The 17,300-nt window shown below is 41.9% G+C and overlaps 1 protein-coding gene and 1 pseudogene across 1 annotated transcript in view; both read left to right on the top strand.

Annotated features, from left to right (window-relative positions):
- The first annotated feature begins 3,010 nt into the window (after window positions 1-3,010).
- LOC147613364 (serine/threonine-protein kinase BSK1-like) overlaps window positions 3,011-17,300 on the top strand; it is a 66,377-nt gene continuing 52,087 nt past the window's right edge. The window contains exons 1-3 of the mRNA XM_086782669.1: window positions 3,011-3,544; window positions 3,859-4,079; window positions 7,662-7,797. Coding sequence (XP_086638795.1) covers window positions 3,466-3,544; window positions 3,859-4,079; window positions 7,662-7,797 — 436 coding nt within the window. The 5' untranslated portion in view covers window positions 3,011-3,465. The remainder of the gene's footprint in view (window positions 3,545-3,858; window positions 4,080-7,661; window positions 7,798-17,300) is intronic.
- LOC147613365 (uncharacterized) lies at window positions 14,853-16,709 on the top strand (annotated as a pseudogene).

Raw genomic sequence — 17,300 nt, 5'->3', positions numbered from 1 at the left:
AAAGTACATTCATTTTATATGGAAACACTTTTGAACATTGTTAGTTATGATTCCTTACTAAATAAAGGGCCCCAAATTTTGTTTTTAATTAAATGAAGTGTACCAACATGCGATCAAAGAGAAAATTGAATAATACAATATGTTCGAATCAGTAGAAAACAAAATTGAATAATACAATATGGTTGAATTAGTAGAAAACAAAAGCTAAAGTAGTAGCAAGATTTAATGTTCTCCTCCAAATATTGTGTTTATGCAATTATGTAGATTCACCAATAAAGATGAGTAAAACAATGCTACAAATTTATTTTTTTGAGAATATACAAATGAAATCATTGTACCACACATAATTACTAGATTTATAGCTATTACATAAAGTTTTTTAAGGGAACTTTGTATTTAGAAAAAAAGAAGCAAAACTATTTGATTTCTTTGAATGTAAAACATTTACCATTTTTTACTCCATTGTTACATAAAAGTGCGTGTAAATTACTGGAAAAACTTGCTCCGAAAGTACTATGCTTGATAACATTTAGGTACATCTAATTTGTGCATACATATATATTTTTTCATTCAATTCTTGAAGGAATTTTCATATTAAATCCTTCTCATGTTGACTTTCCTTGTTCCTAGATGATGTAAGCATAGCCTATTAGAAACTACTTTATAAAAGACAAAAATGCTTTGTGCAAATTCGACCTTGCAAAATTCAATGGAACAAGCTTTGGTGATGGAAGGTTGACATTTGTACATTGCTTTTTATATGGGGAAAAAAAACGAGTAAAAGTTTCCTATATCAAACATTTTACATTCAATGTTGGAAACTATTGAAAACTACCTAAAACATGTATAATGTTTGCTTGAATTGTTCCCAAAAAAAGTTTTTTGAAGTGTGTACATTTCCACAGGGGACATATTGCTCATATTGTTTATTTTGACTTACAAACAAGGTGTTCTTTTAAACACATTAATTAGACAAGCTTTCTAAGTGTGGGCTAGGCAACATCACAATTGGGATGGTATCGATGAAGTCTATTTATAGCTTTACCACCATAATTTATTAGATATGGAGAACTTGATACTTGCTAGTCTATTTACAATTTTACCATCATAATTTATTGGATATGGAGAACTTGATACCTACTATTCTCACATGATTTTAAGCAATACTAATATGGCTAAGTTGATTTTGGATAAAGGGAAAAAGAAAGGCGTTCTCTTAATAAATATTAATTAGACAAGCTTGTCAAGTGTGAGCTATGCAACATGACAAGTAGAGATGACAATTGGGATGGTATTGGTGAAGTCTATTTATAGTTTTACCACCATAATTTGTTGGATATGGAGAACTTGATACTTGCTAGTCTCACATTATTTAGAGCATTGCCAATATTAAAAAAATGGATTGAATAGGAGTTTTAAAAACAAGTTGAACCTTAGTTGCATTTAATAAAAGAGATAAGTAAGACAATGCTTCTTGAAGAAATGATTCTAGTATCCATCCTTTTAAAAATGGTAGTGGGGAAGGGACTAGGTAAAGTCAAAGAGAAAATGTCGAACACCTTCTAGGGGTAGGTAAAGTTGAGAAAGTGTTGAACACCTTCCACACAAGACTAACAAGATAAGAAGCCTTGCTAGTTTGAAAATAGAATAGAGGAATGGACCAAGGTATGACAAGAATGGATTTATGACACTTTTCATATACACGAGATGGCTAAGCCATTGTATTGCTAGTGTGAAGCCTTCAACAATCACCATGACACATTTTTGAAACTTGGGCAATTATGGGAGGTCCCACAAAGATCCTCCCATTTTCAACACCCCCACCTTCCTCGAAGGATGCAACCAACGTTTCCACAAGAGTGTGAAGAGAGAGAGAGAACATGGAGTTGTCATTTGGGTATGTTCATGGTCATCCCTAAACCTTGAACTTCTCATTGAGCCCTCACCATTTGAAAACAAGGTGGGATGATATGGTATTGATGTGATCTTTTATACACCACATTGGAATCCTTTCCGTCTCCTTCGTTTCGAGCTGGACACATAGTAGGTACTAAGTAGTTAGTGGAGGGGTTTCAAGTTGGACACATAGTGCATGACATGGCTTACTATTACAAGTCATATAGTAAATGTAGTATACAACAATGCAAGCATCTCTAGCTTTTTGCATGCAACATATGTTTTTCTTTGGTGAGGGGGGGTCATAAATGCTCGGAAGGAACAATCCCGATCATTAGAAGTGCCAACAATCCATGAAAGGGTGGCTGATAGGTCCATGGCAATCTGAGAGTTAGTAGTCATGAATGATAGCAACTAGTATGGAATACCCAACGTCGAATAGCACTTTGTTGCTCCTCCCTTTCGTATTGCCTTTCTAATTCTTGTGAGATAGGTGTAGCTTCTATCATCGCAGGACCGCCTATTACTTTGTGGATTCCCCATATTTAGAATGGCCAAACATATGCATGCGTGTGGCATGTGTGTGTGTGAGAGAGAGAGAGAGAGAGAGAGAGAGAGAGAGAGAGAGAGAGAGAGTTCTAACATCATAGCCAAGTCATTGGACCACATATGATCCATATGATGGCATTAATTTTTGTCGACGAGCACCCTTTTCCTTTAAAATCGACGAGTTTGGTGAAATATAGTAAGTTTTTGGGTATTTTAGTGTAATTCTTGATGGGCATTTTAAAAGTTTGCAAGTAGTTTATGGCCAAAATGCTAAAAAACGGGCGTGACACCGCCTGAATTATGGGAAGCCCAATGCATATCAGAGAGAGAGAGAGATACATGTGAACCGACCCTTATGTGCGGCGTCTAGGACCAGATCGACGTCAAACGTGCGGGGGATCTCTACACGTGCGAGTCAAAGGGGGCGGGGCGCTGCCGGCGCGGGCCGCAGGCAACGACGAAAGCCTCAACAGCAACAGTCAAAATCACAGCGTGGCCCTCCGACACTATTCCGATCAATTTGTTTTCAAAAAAATATTAATGTTGAAACCAGGGGCCCTCCTCCTGAGTCCTTCCCTTGCACAACAGCTAGCCAGCTCTCTCCCTCTCTGTCCTGCATACCTGCACGCTTTTTTCGCCCTCCTTGCCTCGGCTTCACCCTCGCCATAGCTCCTCTTTCTCCTTTTTCTTTACTGTCACCGTAGCCAGAAAGCTTCTCCTCGCCATACCCAGCGAGCTTTGCTTCGCCATAGCCAGAAAAGCTTCAATCCTTCTTGGCCAAAACAGCTGCTCCCCCGCCAGTGTTTTCACTCTGCCCTATTGGAGCTCGATGTGATCCAGCCTGCATTTCCCCCTAATCTCTGCAGAATTCAGGTCTCTGCAGTCGCTGAATCGAGAAGCTGGAGACTCGAGGTTTTGGCGGATTTGTCTCGGATCCAACAAACGGTGTCTTCAGTTTAAGCAGAGCATATGTGCCCTTACCATTGAGAGAAGCTTGTGCTTTTGCTGTCCTGTCGAGTGATGGGTTGCTGTTCTTCACGGCTTAATGTATCCCAGCCACTAGATGGCACGCCAGCGGATGCCGCCCGACTGGAGTCAGGTCCCCTTCCTCCCCTCGTCCTTCTCCTTTGCTCATGTGCTTTTGTTATGTGATCTGATGTTCCCTGTACAGTTCGACATATATTCTAGCTCATTGCACAAAGGTACAGGATCTAGTGCCGTCATGTGGATAGTCTATGCCATGTATGATGAAGCTCTACTCTCCTTGTGACGCAAAAGTGTCATGGAAAAGACTGACAAGCTATGGATAATGGCACTGCAACATTCCCATTTTTCACATGAAACGTTGATGTATGTTGTGATCATAGACAGAAGTATGGTGGCTAATCATGCTGTCGTGATGTCATGTGGCAGATAACTTGCGTGCCAACGAGGCGGATTCAGTGCCACCATTCAGAGAGTTTTCCTTAGAGCAACTCAGAGCAGCAACAGCTGGTTTCAGCCATGAGAATATTGTGTCGGAAGGAGGCGACAGGGCACCCAACATGGTTTTCAAGGGGTGCTTAGATAACAATCGTTGGATTGCAGTGAAACGGTTTCCAAAGGTGGCTTGGCCAGACCCCAGGCAATTTGCAGTGAGTCTACATTTCAACTTGATTTTTCTTGTTGTTTTCTGGCTGGGCAAAGTAAGAAATTATAAGTAATGTAAAAGCATTTGAATAGGTTTGACAAAAAATCTTATGGTAGTTAGTGTTAAGTTGTATGGGAAGACATTACATGAGAAATAAGACTCGCCATCATTGGATCATTTGTAGAAGTGTTATAGTTGTCCCGCTATTAGTTGGTAAAAAGGAGTCGCTAGCTTAATGAGCCGCCACATCTTATCTTTGTTTAAGGGCCGATCTTGTGAAAAACCATAAGTAAGGTATTAAGATATTTTGTCACTCCAATCAGGCACCATGTCAATCTTGAACAAGCATGCATTAGGAAGTTTATCATCTACTCCAGTGGGCGGGTTCCCCATTAGGAATTTGTGACATGTGATCAGTGAAAACATGTTGCGATCCTTTTCTCATAGTGACTGTTAAGTCGAATTCCAAGAGTAAACGAGAAGAGAGAAAGAGAGCAACCTCCACACATGACTACATCTTGGATAAGCTTGTATTAACACATCTACTCATCTAAAAGTAAAGTGATAATTAAGCCTTACATCTATTACCTTGAGAATTGCACTAGGCAAAGGTTCTAGCCTTAGGGATTCCAACACCCTTTCTCAATTCGAAAAGGTGAGGAGTCTAAGAATTACAAGTGGTCTATAATTTTGCACAACCATCTAGTTAGCTAGGAGCTTACAGAATGTGTTGGTCTATACTATCCAACACACCACTACTTCGCTTTGCTTAACAATAGAAATCCTCTAGGCTAGTCCAAACAATTTGGTACAATCACAAGCCGATCATTAATTCACTTTTGGTTTACAATAAAAGAAAAAATTGAGAAGAGATTATTTGTTAATGAAGGTGTGAAAAGCTAAAGTCGTCCTGTGTGCAAGGTCTTCCCTTGTTCTAGCCTTGCCTGAGAGCAAGAGGTAAGGGCGGTGAGTGATTCTACTCTTTCCACTTCGGCATTTGTTAACGACGAAGGAGTCTGTAATGTGATTCTAAGAACAAGATTCTTGAATTTGCACATATGCAAATGATGAGAAATAGTAATCGCATTGAAGTGTGAAATACATGCATATACGATGCCTTTCATATGAGCAAGGCTTTTCACATCATGAAAACACGTAGCATGTGAATACACCCTAAGAAAACACAAGCGTGAAAAGTCATTTTTAAAGTAAAGGCCTAATTGACATATGGCCAAAAGGAGAACAGCTTGAAGAAACAGTGCCATGGTGCACTGTGAATTTGCCGTTGCTGTTGGTGCATTGTGAATCTGCTGCTGAGACTCAAGAGGCCTTTTTATTCTTGATGCAGGCTGTTGAGTAACGCTGATGAGCTATCCTTGATGCAAGGTTGCGGTATTGATGAAAGGGGTTGCCGTTGAATGTCTCCACATGTCGCCTATGGAGGTGCTTTGCTGGCTATGGAGACATGCACTTCTTCATGATGCCCATGATTCTCTTGTTGGAGGTCATCGAGGTATCAATAGTACCTCGAAGAAGTTAGAGCAGACAGGCATTGGAAGAAGATAGGAGCTGGAAGCTTGGATGCCCGTTAATAAAATAGGCAAAAGAGAGTGGCTTTGGTCAAGGAAGATGGAGCGGCTGCCATGGAGACCTTGAAGGGGGGGTGGGGGCTGGGGGGGGGGGGGGGGGGGGGGGGGGGGGGGGGACAACAGGGGCCCTTTGTAAACACTGAATGAGGAGAGCACTGGTAACAACTAGGCAGCAGCTGGAGGAATGATGAGGATAGGCTTGCAATGACGGTAGGGGTTGCGAGGGGTGAAGAGGGAGGGGAATTGGGGTAGGAATGCAAGCGGGGTGGGGTAGAAAACATAGTGGAAGGGGGCGGAGGGGGCTGAGGTGGTGGGATGGGCAATGGGTGGAGGTGGGACTCTACGGGGTGCAGTGGGAGGGGGTTAATATGGTGGGATGGGCAAGGGGTGAAGGCGGGACTCCACGGGGTGCAGTGGGCAGCAACAAGAAAAGGGGAAGAGGTTGCATGGGTGGAGTGCTGGCTGTAGGTGCGGGGAAGGCAGGAGACGTGGGTGAGAGATGTGCAGTACAAGTGAGTGTAGAGGGCTGAAGGGGAGTGAGCTGAGGAGAAGGGGGGGGGGGGGTAGCTCAAGCCATAGAACCTTGTAAACTATATCCTCATAAAAGATATGCAGAAGACTAGAAAACACCAAATGAGATGGATTATTATGAGGAGCTATTTTAAACTTGAAAACTCTGTCCAGTTTTAAATTGCTGTTAATAATCTGAGAACCAATGCAGCATATAACATCTCAGACTTGCGGTGCGCTTGCCTTCAAAAGAATCATGACTATGGCATCACAGTTTTAGGAGGAACAAACTGAGCCCTGTTTAGGAAGAATTGGGCTAAACGATTGTATCATTCCTGTTTTGGCAAAACAAGCCAGTTGTTGGGTCCCACGTCATTGAGCAGTTCAAGGCTTTTGTTGTGTCAATTCAATTCAGATTTCCATTTTGTCAACGAGCGAAGCTACCAAGAGTCAGACATATGCTTGAAAGGCTGCATAACCGTCTCTGTGATTGCCCAGGTAGGTCATTTCTCCAGTTACTTTCAGTAAGTGCATACAGGGAAAGGAAGTGACTGATACACAGAACTTGCTGAGAGGGTACCATATTGTGGACCATTGATGACCTAGAGGGGCTGCAGGGTGACAAATGGTGTGCCAGTTGACAATATAGACTGTAGAGATTCTATGCTTTGTATTTTGGCTTCAACTGTTTGATTGCAATGCAAGGTTGTGCATATAAAGTTTGTAAACTTATGCATGTATGCTAGGAGCCCCTTTCCTGTAAAGTTGGTACATATATAGCAAAAGGATCAATGGTCTTATCATGGTGAGTTTCTTTAGCAAATACAATGTGTTGATTATGCGAAAACACAAGGTAATGGGGAAGGAGGCAGTGATGATGCCCTGTTATCTCTCTTAGCTACCATTTCCGTGTGACATGAGCTCATGGCTGTACCATCTTTATAAAGCATAACATTTGGACCGATTTGGTCCACTATTTGAGCCGTGAGCTTTGCACGTATCATGTCAATCGGAAGGTTTTGTAGATAGGAAACTTGTGCAGTATTAAGAGGAGATGGTTTGAGGGGATTAGGTTAACAACTTCTTCCACATTAAGGAAGATCGTATTTGTTTGGATGTGGATGCATGCATGATACTCTCAAGCTATGGAAGCATGGACTCAAAAAGCTTATCCTTTTGCAACACTCATTTTTCCAAATTTGAAATACCAGCCCATGCCACCAATGGATTTTCTCCACCTCCTTTAAAAACACGATGTGGGCAGCGGGAAGTCCTTGTCACACCACACAGGAAGGTTGAGCCTGATTTTAACTTGAACTCAGGAAGGTCTCTTTTTTCTTTCTGTGGGGGCTATTTGCTTAGGACAAATATCTTAATTGTTAATTCATGAACATTGTGGAGGTTCAACACACCAAAGGGACACATTGAAGCTTGGCTCATTTTGTTTGCATCATCATTCTCTTATCCTGTAAATTGTTCATTTGCAGGAAGAAGCTTGGGGTGTGGGCCAAGTTCGCTTCAATAAAGTCGTCAATCTTATTGGCTGCTGCTTTGAGGGCGATGAGCGCTATTTAGTTGCTGAATATATGCCCAATGAAACCCTTGCCAGGCATCTCTTCCATTGTAAGTAACACCAGAAACTTGTTTTCAGTTATAAAGCCTTGTGGTTTATTAAATATGTCAGTCTTTAGCAATTATAAAGCCTTGTAGTTCTTTAAACATGTCAGTCTTTAGCAATTATAAAGCCTTGTGGTTCATTAAATATGTCAGTCTTTGGCAAAACACTGTTTTTTATTCGGGGGCACCAAAGTACAGGGAACTAAATACCAATCAAACCATTATACTTGTAATTATCAATTTGCTCTGAACAGAGCTGATAGTTGAAAGCTCATTCATGGAGGCACTTATGCAAACTTATCTTAGGGTGGACTGAAGCTCCATGGCTTGCATTTCCACTGCCTTAAAAAACTCACACATGGAATGGGGGAATGGAAGTATAGGAGGTACTAGACCAGTATCTTAAAAAGGTGCCTTCGTCAAGTATATATCCTGGTTGAAGAGTTACACGAGATTTTTGTAGGGAGAAACCAGGTGGACTTGTTGGATTTTAGTGGTAGGAACTCATGGATATTGTTATTTATACTCTTCTATGTTGGATATAATGGATATATATATATATTTTTTTCAGAAAAAAGACTTCTATTAAGTAATATAAAATCATACAAAGTGAGATCTCAAACCATAAAGTAGAGAGATCTCAACCAATCGGGGACACCATGGTGCCATAAAAGCCCCGTAGGAATGGAGGAGAAGAAAATACCATGGTTCCACTCTCTAATAAATCTGCTGCGTTTTGTTTATGCAGCTCTGGAAGATCCTTATATATAGGCCCAGGTCCAAAAGATGATGAATGATTTCACTCCATATACTACAAATACATTGGGTGTCATAAACAGGAATATCCTCGAGCTGTTTTACAGCAAGCTCGTAGGCGAGTTCCTTATTATAGCCACAAGTTGAATAACGCCGAACAGAATTATTCGGTGTATGACAAAGAGCTCTTGGGAGTGATGACCGCTCTTAAGCATTGGAAGCTCTTCCTTTACGGGAGGGACTTCACAGTTAAGACAGATCACTAGGCACTTGAATGGTTGCAAAACATGCCCAGTGCCCAACGGAGTGGTAGGCAGTCCAGGTGGACTCAATTGCGCCAACAATTTGGGGGAATAATTGAATACGTCTCGGGAAAAAATAACCTCGTTGTTGTTGATGCTCTTAGTCGAAAGGGCACTATTCAGACTGTGCAGGAGTTCACTCTGCTAGAAATTTAAGGCAAAGACTTAGACAATATGAAGGCACAATACCTGGATTTTGAAGAGTCGGGACTCAATATCAGTTGGCTCTCAATTCAGAACTATGTCACTATAGTATACGCGATGGTTGGTTGTTTTTCAAGAACCATCTTTGTGTACTCAAAGAATAGCACCAAGTCTTTCTCCACGATGCTCGTGATTCTCTTGTTGGGAGTCACAGGGGTATCAACAGTACCTTGGAGAAGTTAGAGAGGTCATTCTATTGGCATAAGATGTGACGGGATGTCTACCAACATGTCCAGTCATGCCAGATATGTCAAAAAGTGAAAGTTTCTCATACCAAATAGGTAGGGTTACTTCAGCCTTTGTCTATTCTTGAGGGACTTTGTCACGACATCAGTATGGACTCCGTAGGCCCTCTTCCCACCTCAGCTGGATCTAGAAACACCCAGTGTATGACAATTGTTGACTGAATCTGACAATTGTTGACAGATTCAGTAAGTTTTGCATGCTTATTCCATGCAAGTAGACAGCCACAGCCGAGGACATAGCTCGTTTGTTCATTTGGTTTTGGTATCCCATTGGTGGTTTGCTACGGACTATCACATTAGATAGAGATCCAAAATTTACGTTCCATTTTTGGAGAGCATTGTTTGATAATTTTGAGACTAAGTTGTAGTTGTCCAGCACATTCCATCCTCAAACAAATGGCCAAACATAAATTTACAATCAATTGGCCTTTGACGTTGTCAAATCATTCTGCCATGACCAACAACCGAAATGGGAACAATATCTTCCTTTGGTTCAGGCAATCCTCAATGATACTCACTCATCGAGTATGGGTCGAACGTCGTATGAGGCAGCATTTGGTCGTCGGTTCTCATCTCTTTTGATGAGACAGGTGTCACCATCTCTTGAGGCCAATAAAACCACCGAGACATTCTCGAAAATCATGGAGTCATCAGTTAAGGAGCGTCTTGCTAAGGCTGAGCAAGCATATACTCGGCAAGCTAACAAATCCAGGCGAGATGTGAACTTTAAGGAAGGGGATTGGGTATATCTCCGCATCATGAAACAACGGCTAAAGCATGTGGACAAGCATTGTCCCAAACTATCATTTCGAAGTTTCGGCCCATTTCCAGTCATTCAAAAGTTAAGTGATGTCTCTTTAAAGTTAAAGTTGCCAGAAAGTTGGACTATGCACAATGTCTTTCATATTTCTTGGTTCCAACATTGCAGGATATATCTGAAGAGCAACAACCAAATATGATAGACGAAGCTTAAGTCATAGAGTCAGAGCAAATTCTCCTCCTCAAATGGAAGCATGATTCCGGTTTGGCTGGATGAAGAGTTATTTCAGGGTACCCCCAATTGTTGGCGGACTACTTAGAAGCCCCGAACCTCCTGCCAAGTTAAGCAAGAGGGAATGTCATGTGCACTGTGCACTGGGGTACAGAGTGACACATTGGCATGATCATCAGTGTAGCATTTATATAGAAGTAGAACCTTTTTTAGGACTATTTATCGTATGCCGTGATCCCATTGTGAGCCATCAGTCCAGGGACAATCAAACACGAGCTACGTAGGTCAGTCTCTGAGATTTAGAGGTCACTCAGATGTTAGTCCTCTTAACCCACTTGGGGAAAGCATCATACGGGAGCATATAGATGTCTGCCATAGCCTTAGATGCATGTGTAGGCATGTTTAGGTCCATTACACATAGAAGGGGTCAGCCCTAAGGCCAGCCCCAAGGCAGCCCAACTTGGGCTAGCCTTACAAAGGGCATCTATGCCTTTGCCATGTAGTCGTTGGCCAGCCCATGTGGCTTATGGAGCCAGTCGGCCAGCACCTGATTAGTCCTACATGGCAGAGCCGACTAGGCAGTATGGCTAGTCGTGAGTATAATCAACAGCCAATTGGGCCTTTTGCAGACGTAGGCTTTTTACTATAGCCGACAAGGCATGATCAGCACCCGACTGTCTTTATTTAATCTTGGGAATAATTATGCAAGGCGACAACCCTTTATGGCAGCTGATCAGCACTAGGAGGCAATATATAAACATGGCCTCAGTCCCACATCACATATTCCTGTATTCGAAAAAGTGCAGAAAGTTTGCAGCATCCAGTCGACTCCAGGCTATTCTAGGAAGCTTCTCTTCACATTCACCCAGCATATGTGTAGGCCTACAACTATCTGGACTTGCATCAGTGGCCAGAAGAGTCTTCAACAGAGCCTCGGACTAGGTGGATACTCAGCCGACGTACGATCTTCCTCGTCCTTGCGTTGGGCATTCATATCACTTGTACTCAGGATTTGTATAGCATTCTCCAAAGAATAATATAAGCAAATACTCTTGCTTGCATGGGGGGGATCCTTCAGTGGGTATTGGGACCCAATACCCACTCGTCTTTGCGTTGGGCATTCATATCACTTGTACTCAGCATTTGTATAGCATTCTCCAAAGAATAATATAAGCAAATACTCTTGCTTGCATGGGGGAGGGTCCTTCAGTGGGTATTGGGACCCAATACTCTGTCGTCTTCTACATTCTCAATCTCTTCTCTCTCTCTCTCTCTCTCTCTACTCTCTAAAGTTGATGCTAAAGATTCTCATCACATAAAGGTAGGTATAAAGAAGGCCCTGTTGTGCGTTATTACGATCAAGCTCAGTGCATGTAACATCATTGATCCATTTGAGGTATGCTTGACCTTATGCACCCACTTACATCCAATTGCCTCCTTTTTCTTAGGCAAAGGTGCTAACGCCTTATATTTGTATCCAATGTTGCCATCTTCTTATCCATGGCATCTTCTCATTTTTTAATTTCCAAGTGCTTTCTCAAAACAAGTGGGCTCTAACTCTTGTATTGCTTTCACCATGTAAGGATAATGATGGGTTGTATCTCTCTCATATCTCAACCTATCAACAAGGTATCTAACCCTTATAGACCTACGTACACCTGGATTATTGCTAGGTATTTTGAAAACAACTCGGTTCTCCTTGCATTAAATCAGGCATAAAAGGTTGATTTACCTTTTCCTTCCCTTTGCGTAATACTAATGTACCTACATCCATTCTCAACTTGCCTGACAATGGACTAACATTGGATTCACTGTTAGAGGACTCTCCAGGTCCACTAAGCACTTGTGATTGCTGCTCTACATGTGGGGCAACATCATTACTTCTTACATCTGTATCTTATGTTGCCTTCATTGGTGCATACCTGCTACACATCTTATCAAAGACAATATCTCTGCTTACTCGCATCTCACGAGTGGTATGGTTATAAGTTATAACATTTATAATCTTTATACTCCAAAGCATAACCAATGAAGATGCATTTCTTTGTCTTTGGATTTAACTTTGTTTTCACTTCATTGCGAATATGCACATATGTAATACACCTAAATAGTTTTAAGTGAGACACATCTGGTTTTATGCCTGGCAAACTTTTGTTTGCATAACTACAGTGGTGAGAGTCATGTTCATAATATAAAGATTAGTTGCTGCTGCTTCTGCTTCTGCCCAAAAATAATCTGGCATATTCTTTTCAGACATCAAGGTATGTGCCACTTCTGCAATGTGTCTATTTTTTCTTTTTGCAACACCATTGTGTTGCGGAGTGTATTTGCATGTGAACTGTCTCTTGATTCCTTGCTTTCTCAAGAAATTAGTGAACTCATTGGAGAAATACTATTCCCTACTATTTGATCTCATGCATTTTATATGCATGCCTTTTTCCTTATCGACCAAGGCTTTAAAGCTCTGAAAGTGAGCAAACATCTCACTTTTCTCTTTCTTGAAATAACCCCACACTTTTCTATTGTGATCGTCAATGAATGTAACATAATACTTGTAACTTGCAATTGTTGCAGTCTTGGTCGGTTTCCATACATCCGATTATAGAACATCTGATGGCATAGCACTAACATGCTTTTCATGCGAGAAAGGATGTTTGGCTTGCTTCACATACTTTATGTATACCATCAACCTTATACTTCGGTAAACTTGCAACAATATTTTGGGCTTGCATAGACTTCAGTCGTTGTATATTCACATGATCAATACGCTTGTGTCGTATATTAATATTTGACACTTGTTTCATGCGCAAACATGGCTGTCTTCACCTTAGATATGTTCACATAAGTAAACATCTTGCCATTTCTGTTATCCTTTGCAACCAAGCAACACTGATTTTTGAAGTCTTCCACAAAATACTCTTCAGGATTGAACCTCACTTGCAGACCCTGTTCAACTATTTGCCCAACTAAACCAGGTTCTTTGTAATGTTTGGAACATGAAGTATATCTACCAAGTACTTCAGTTTGTCATCTTGCATATGCAATATTCACATAACTTGGTTTCTTCATTTTGTGCATGTCTCTAAACCACTTACCATGATTGGTCATGTGGTTAGAGGCACCAGAATCCACATACCAAACATCTCCAGATCTTGACACATCTCGTGTTGTGGAACTGAGCATATGTTGCATCACAAATAGCTGCCGTTATAATTATCTTGTTTACTTGATGATACATAGTTGTTTTGTTGTAACTTCCCACGGTTGACATCATTCTGCTTTCTATAGTTGTCCTTTGTCGTGTGCTCTTGTTTTGACATAGTAATAGCCATAGTTTTTTCCGTATGCATACGGTATGGTTTCCAGATGTCTATCCACGCTTGTGTCTGCCCACGTCCGCATGCATATTTTGTACGGTGTCCTAAGTTTTGGGGCTTTTTGGAAACTTTATCTTTTTTGGCGCTGTGCGTACTGCTCAAGGACTGTGGTGCTGCCGATTTGATGTCTGTCGCTCTTTACTCGACAAATTTGAGGCCCCTAAGGGCCAAGGCTCGCGAGTCGCCACTTGGTGTACATTGCAAAGCACTTAGTCCAAGCCTTAAGCCTTCAAGTAAGTAAAGGCTAAAGCTTTAACTTTTAAGCAACCTCAATTGCACGCTGCACTTTTTTTGCAAAAACGTTTTGTTGGCTGCCCCCCTTTTTTTGCCTGCACCTCTCCTTTCTCTCCCTCGTGAATCTTGCAAGTGGCAAGTTGCAACTTGCCACTGTGTACACTGTGCAGGCAGCAGTAACTAGTTAAAAGTTTGTCAACTTTCAAGTGTGTGACATGTGTGTGTGCTGCGTGCACTTGCCGGTGGCCAATGTGTGCACACTGCAGTTTGTGAAACTTTCAAAGTTTCAACCTTGTGTGTGACACAGTGTGCAGTGTGCACTTGCCACTGTGTGCAGTTTGTCAACTTCAGTCTTCAAGTGTGTGCCTTGGCCCTTGGCCCTTCCCCCTCTTCATACTTCAAGAGTCAAGACTTTACTTTCAAGTTTGTTCACTTTTGTGCCCAATGTCGGCCTCTTCAACCTCTAACGAAGTTCTGTCAAAATTGTCCTTTTTATAGATGGGCTGATCCAAGCGTCCGGAGTGGCAATATGTGACCCAAGTGAAGGCCCTTGGGAAAGGGAAATTTACCTGTAAATGCAATTATTGCCCTCATCAACGGGATGGAGGCCCGCTACGCATTCGGGCACACATGTTGGGCTTGGTTGGCCATGGTATGGGACCTTGTGCAAATGTATCAGAAGAGGTTAAAGATGTTTACAGAAGGTTGCATGCAGACAGTCGTAGCAGTGCAAATGGCCGAGAGACTTTTGTGGATGATTTGGGTGGAGATGTATCTCAGTGTGCAGGGTCCGCATCAATGGGTACTCAGGGAAGTACACAAGTCAGTGGTGGTGTAGATGTTGGGTCATCATGTGAGAAGAGAAAGATGTTTAAAGGGAAGAGGGATTTTGCAAATGCATGGAATGTACAAGTACAAAAGCAAGCAACCATTCCAGTGCACAGATTCTTTTATGCGGAGGACATTCCCCATCAGAAAGTAAGGAGTCCTTACTTTTTGGAGATGGTGAAGGCAATTGGACATGCCGGTCCTTATTATGTGCCTCCATCTTACTATTGCTTGCGCACCACTGAGTTAGTGGATGATGTTAAATGCATTGATCATGAGATCATGGGTGTGCGTAAGAAATGGAAAAAATATGGATGCACCATTGTTTCTGATGAATGGTCAGACACTAGGTGGAAGCCTATCATAAATTTTCTTGCATGCTCCATTCATGGCATTGTATTCTTGAAATCTGTGGACACATTTGGGGAGTTTATTTCCAGCATTTAAAGCAGATTATCATTGAGGTTGGCCCGGTAAATGTTGTGCAGGTATGCATGGATAACGCATCGAATTGCGTTCGGGCTGGGCAATTGGTTGAAGAGGAGTGGCCGACAATTTTCTACACTAGATGTGCATGCCATTGCTTGGACCTCTTGTTTGAGGACATTTGTAAAATTTCTTGGGTTGCGAAAGTGCTAAACCAAGCAACTCAAGTTGTCACATTTGTCACAAGGAAGTCCGCAGTGTTGGCATTGTTTAGAAAACTCGGCAAGAAGAACTTGGTGAAGCCTTCTGCAACTCGGTTTGCATACTTTTTTATTATGTTGGTTACTCTCTTGGATGAGAGATGTATGCAGGGTGTGTGCAAGTTGATGACTGATGATAAATTTGTAAAAATGAAGGCATCAAAGATCCCTCAGGCAATTGAGGTGTTAGACATTGTGTTCTCTGCATCTTTTTGGCAAGAGGCAAGAACCATTGTCAAGATATTCACTCCCATTTTGAAGATTTCTCCACTTGGCTGACAGGGAAGGAGCCACCATGGGCCTCATGTATGAGCTGACAGATCGTATGGTAGAGCAGGTGCAAACATGCAAGGCATTGAGGTCAATAAGATGAAAGAGATCAAAGATCTATGCATTGGTAGATGGGGAATGATGCACACACCATTGCATGCTGTGGGCTATATCTTGCACCTTGTATGGAAAGGAAAAGAGCAAGATAGTGACTCAGAGGTGCATGATGGATGGATGACATTGTTGGAAAAATACACTAAGGGTGGTTTGGCCTTGCAAGGAGATCTCATTGATGAGCTAGACAAGTATAAGCGAGAAAGCGGCACATTTGCTCGTCCCATTGCAAAAGATGAGAAAAGAATGCAAGAGAGTGTGAAATTGTGGTAGACATTTGGGGCTTGCTCACCCAAATTACAAGCTCTTGCACTTAGGGTGCTTTCTCAAGGCACATGTGCCTCCCCATGTGAAAGAAATTGGAGCACATTTTCTCTCATTCATACTAAGAGAAGAAACAGGCTTCTTCCTTCTCATACGGAGAAGCTTGTTTTCACACACAGAAACTTGAGGCTCATCTCCAAGATCAAAGAAAAAGGCTATGAGAGAATGGAGATCACATTGGATATGCTTAACAAAGAAAAAGATGAGGAGCGCTTGATTGCCTTGCAAGATTTACAAGAGGCTATTGCAGAGGCAGATGAGGCTTTGGAGCCTCTTTCGATTGCGCCACCCTCTACAGATGGCCAACCATCCTCTAGTCATGTTGGGTCATCATGCTTAGTTGTTACCGAGGCTTATGAGTTTGATGAGGAGGAGGAGGAGTTTGCAGATGAGGATGAGGAGCCCATTGATCATGTTGAGGATGAGGGGAGCTTTGATGAGGCTTAGGGTTACTTAGTATTCTTCCACTCTCTACTTATGTTTTGTCCACTTTCTACTTATGTTTTTCTTCACTGCTCAGGAGACAATCTACAGGTTTTGGGGCTTGCCCATGGAGCAGTGAGCACTCCATCATCCATGTTTTTGATCCTTCCAAGTTTCAATCATGTTTTATTTAGTTTCTTGAGGCTTGGACCTCCTCATGTTTGTTCACATGGCACAGCCTACAAGTGAGGTTTTGGCATTTGTCCACTCCACACTCCCCGTAGTCTTAAACTTTAGAGGGCATCTTAGCTCCCACTCAAGGGAAGCACCTGAAGTGATGAAAGGGAAAGCAGGATATAAAGGATAATTTCACCATCATGCTTTTGGAAATTGTGTATGATTTGAGTCTGACAGCTTCTAAGTGGTGTATCAGCTTGAAGTCTTATCCCTGTCACCCAACAAAGGTGCACATCTAACCTTCATTGGGCCAAGCTCAACAATGCTTTCACCAGAACTCTCAGTCATCTGTCCTACCAACGGAATTCCCATATAACATTACACCTCAGCTTGCCTCAGCAGCACTGAGCTTTGACAATACTCAAGCTTTGTCTGGACATCATACTCTTATGGATGCTTTTGAACAGGATATACAGTCAGAACACAAGACTAAAAGCAAGGGGCAGTGCATATCCAAAACATAACTTCCCATCAGCTGTCCCGGGGCCTATAAAACTTAAATAACCCTATGGACTATT

The sequence above is a fragment of the Cibotium barometz genome, chromosome 44 (assembly GCF_041138505.1).
Source record: "Cibotium barometz isolate CiBa-2024 chromosome 44, ASM4113850v1, whole genome shotgun sequence".
Lineage (NCBI taxonomy): Eukaryota > Viridiplantae > Streptophyta > Polypodiopsida > Cyatheales > Cibotiaceae > Cibotium > Cibotium barometz.
The sequence above is the reverse complement of the archived record's forward strand: the minus strand, read 5'-3'. Positions and strand labels throughout refer to the sequence as shown.